The 3,704-nt window shown below is 39.5% G+C and overlaps 1 protein-coding gene across 1 annotated transcript; it reads left to right on the top strand.

Annotated features, from left to right (window-relative positions):
- The first annotated feature begins 2,142 nt into the window (after nucleotides 1-2,142).
- Nucleotides 2,143-3,267, top strand: LOC125276070 (paraneoplastic antigen Ma1 homolog). The gene has a single exon (XM_048203488.1). The coding sequence runs from the start codon at nucleotides 2,143-2,145 to the stop codon at nucleotides 3,265-3,267; it is 1,125 nt and encodes a 374-aa protein (XP_048059445.1).
- The last annotated feature ends 437 nt before the right edge of the window (nucleotides 3,268-3,704 follow it).

The raw sequence follows: 3,704 nt of genomic DNA, 5'->3' as shown, positions 1-3,704 counted from the left end.
ATTTCAGTGGGCATCTTCTGTAAATCATGGTGAAAATGTATATTTAATTTTTGCTCAGAAAAAATAAATAAATAAATAAACGGGACCAATTCTGATGCATTGAAAAACAACAACAATTTAAAGCTGTATTACACTTATTGTTTTAATATGTGTCATTTTTGTATGCTGATTTTTGTGTGTGTGTGTGTGTGTGTGTGTGTGTGTGTGTGTGTGTGTGTGTCTCGATGTAACCTACTTAAAATGAACCTAAAAGCAGAGTAGGTTTATCTAATAATTAGGTTATTTTCAGTTATGTCTTTTAACTGCATATCATTATTGCCCAGCAGATGGCAGTAGTGGCACTGCAGAGAGGTGAAACTAATATAGTTCTCAGTAGGGAGAAGGGAAAAAGAACGCGACCGAATGGGAGTGAACAGAGTTCTAAAAAAAAAAAAAACACACTGAGTTAATTTTAAAAACATAAAGTTTTAGAGCTCTAGTTTCTACACAGAAATCATCTTTTGAACGGTGTCGCGAGGGAAGAGGCATTTTACTGCTGGCGAGGATTTGTGGATTGTTTTCTGTTTTCTCCGGTGAGTTTGCAGAGTGTTCACTCTGCTAGCGTGACGCAGTTAAGTATTGCTTTTGCAAAATACTATTTTGTGGAAATACTATGATCTTGATATTTCAATATTTTGATGTGTTTTATTCGAGTAAAAACCAACTGGAGAGTAATTTGAGTCACATGAATCTGAGATGCTATTATGAGCCGTGTAATCTAGGTTACGATGTAATAAGCTAGTCTGAGTTAACGTGTAATGACAGAGAGAAATATGTAACCTTTTTAAATTGTAAACAGCTGTACAATTATGAATATGTGTTTTAGTAATGTTGTTTCCAGATCTGGAAGAAATTGGAAATGATTTTGATAGAGTAATTGAATGTTGCCCTGTTATGCAGGTTGGTTTTTTGTATGCATGATTTGATACCGCCATTGGATTCACCGCCATCGGACAGACGGAGGTGCGGCGAAGGAGCATAGTGTGCAAGAAGTCTCTATCAGCAGGAACTTCCATTTCCATTCGACGTGTTTTCATTTCATCTCACAGATAAGCGCTTGAGATCTCATTACACTTAAAAAAAAAAACCACACTACCCGGGTAGAACATTTTATTTAATATTTTTGGGGTTTATTATTTTCATCAGAGCTCTGATTCTACTTTTAAAAGGACATTTGGTTCTATACTAAAAGGACATTTGGTTCTATACTAAAAGGACATTTGCTTCTATACTAAAAGGACATTGATTTCTGAGTTGCAAGGGATACTGTGGTTTCAACTAAATACATTGTAACGGAAGAAAAAAAAGTAATTTTTGGATTTTGGTTTATTGTTAAATAAATGCCGGCTATATACATACACGTGTTTTAAAGTGAAGTGATTTAGCGCTTCGGATATTTTATTTTTGTGTGTGTTATTACTCCTTCTTGGGAAAGTTCCTAGGTTCATAGTTCGTTGTAGTGTGAAGTGCGCAGAAGCTTACATATTGTGGCGAGCCAGCAGCCAGGAGGAGTAGAAATAATCGATATATATATATATTTTTTGGGTTACATTGCCAGTTTGATTTATTTGATATATTGTAATATTTTTTTCTTGTAAATATTTTTTTAATTTACGTTGTACATTGTGTGAAACCAGCCATGGACACTGAACAGATGGGCGGTGTAAATTTAAAGAATGCTGTGTACATTGACGGTATTACCACAGCTGATACTGATGAACAGATAACTGAATTCTGCTCGACTTTTGGATCTGTTAACAAAATTCTCAGGTTGAGGCAGACAGGGCAAGAGAATGGTGTGAAAGCTCTTGTAGAGTTCGAATCAGAGGAATCTCTCACAAACATAGCACCTGTCCTTCCAAAGTATTTCTCTAGTGTTGGACACCCTAATATTATGTGGCGTGTAGATAGGGCTTATAAAGTGGTTTCTACTCCAAAGAAATCCCCAGTGCAGACAGAACCCTTAGATTTAAGTGATAGCTCATATGTTGACAGTGAGCAAGACTCTGATGATAGTGGGACCCTTTAATTCGTAAACCCCCCAATACATTGAAAAAAAACCAGTATGCTTTGCCCACAATTGCCGCTAAATCCAGAAAGCGGATGACAGTAACGCAACCAGCTCCAATAAATGAAGTGGCCTCTGCCAATGATCTTTTCAATCCACCAGACGTTCAGAAGATCATCGTGGAGCATGTCATTAAAAGTGATAACTCAATTTCTACAAATCAAGGAACAAAACGACTTCGCCCATTTTCAGGCAAACTTCCTAAGCCTCCTAATGAAGTGGACTTCCAGACATGGTCTCTCCATGTAGAGCTTATGATTCAAGACAAAATTCCAGTTGACATGCAGCGACGTACAATTTTAGAAAGTCTGCTTCCACCAGCCTCTGATTTAATCAGACAGCTAGGCCCACATGCAGATCCTTGCGATTATGTGAAACTTATTGATTCAGCATATGGATTGGTTGAGGATGGGGACGAAATCTTCGCAAGGTTCCTCGGTACTCATCAAAACACAGGAGAAAAAGCCTCAGAGTACCTGCAGCGATTACAGGTGCTGATTACTACTGCAACAAAGAGAGGTGGCATTGATAAAGCAGATGCCAATAAACAGTTACTGCGGCAGTTTCGGCGTGGGTGCTGGGATCAGTCTCTCATTCTGGCATTGCAGTTAGGGCTTAAAACAGAAACGCCTCCTGATTTTTCGGAATTCCTGTTACAGGTGAGAACAGAGGAAGATAGGAGAGCCGCAAAGCATGATCGCATGCAACGGCATTTAGGGACTACCAAGCCCAAATCCTTTCTGAATATGCAGCTAGTGAATGAAGCTCCTTGTTCTCAAGATGCTAGTGCTAATGTCCTGCAGACTATCATCACAGAAACTGAAGCATTGCGGAAGCAGGTTGCAGAACTAAAAATGCAGCTTACTAAAAAGAAGGAGCAAAGGCGACAGAGACATGCTAACAAAACTCAAAATCCAGCTCAAGAAATCCCCTCAGCTAGGGTGGCAGAGGTTCAAGCTCAACAGACAGCACCAAAGCCCAGGCCAAAGTCATGGTTCTGTTTTAAATGTGGCAATGATGGGCATCTAGCAAGACAGTGTGAAAATCCCCCAAATAAGCCTTTAGTGGATCAGAAATATGAGGAACTGAAAGAAAAACAAGATGAATGGCAAACCAAATATGGGCATTTAAACTGGAACGGGTCGCGGTGGAGGGACTGACTGCGCCCAGAAATAAAATGAAACGTCCCACACAAAGTCAAGAAATAGAAACAGTCACCTGTAAAACTCATTCTCAAGCTCAGATGGTTGAAGGTGCTCTTCCAAAGGGGTTAGTAGGGCCAAAATGTACGTCAACTGTTATCATTGAGGGAGTCCAGTGCGATAGCCTTCTGGATTCAGGTTCTCAGGTCAGTACAGTGTCAAAGTCTTTCCATGAGAATCATCTTTCACATCAGCCCATTTTTCCCATCCATGATCTTTTAGACATAGAAGGTGCTGGTGGTCAGGAAGTACCTTATTTGGGCTATGTTCAAGTTGACGTAGACTTTCCAGAAGATATCATGGGAAAGTCTGAAAAAATTCACACTCTTGCACTTGTTGTACCTGATCACAGGACAAATGTGGATGTCCCCTTGCTGATAGGCACCAATACACTT

Source organism: Megalobrama amblycephala, linkage group LG9 (assembly GCF_018812025.1).
Source record: "Megalobrama amblycephala isolate DHTTF-2021 linkage group LG9, ASM1881202v1, whole genome shotgun sequence".
Taxonomy (NCBI): Eukaryota; Metazoa; Chordata; class Actinopteri; order Cypriniformes; family Xenocyprididae; genus Megalobrama; species Megalobrama amblycephala.
Note: the sequence above shows the minus strand (reverse complement) of the source record. Positions and strands in the feature narration are given on the sequence as shown.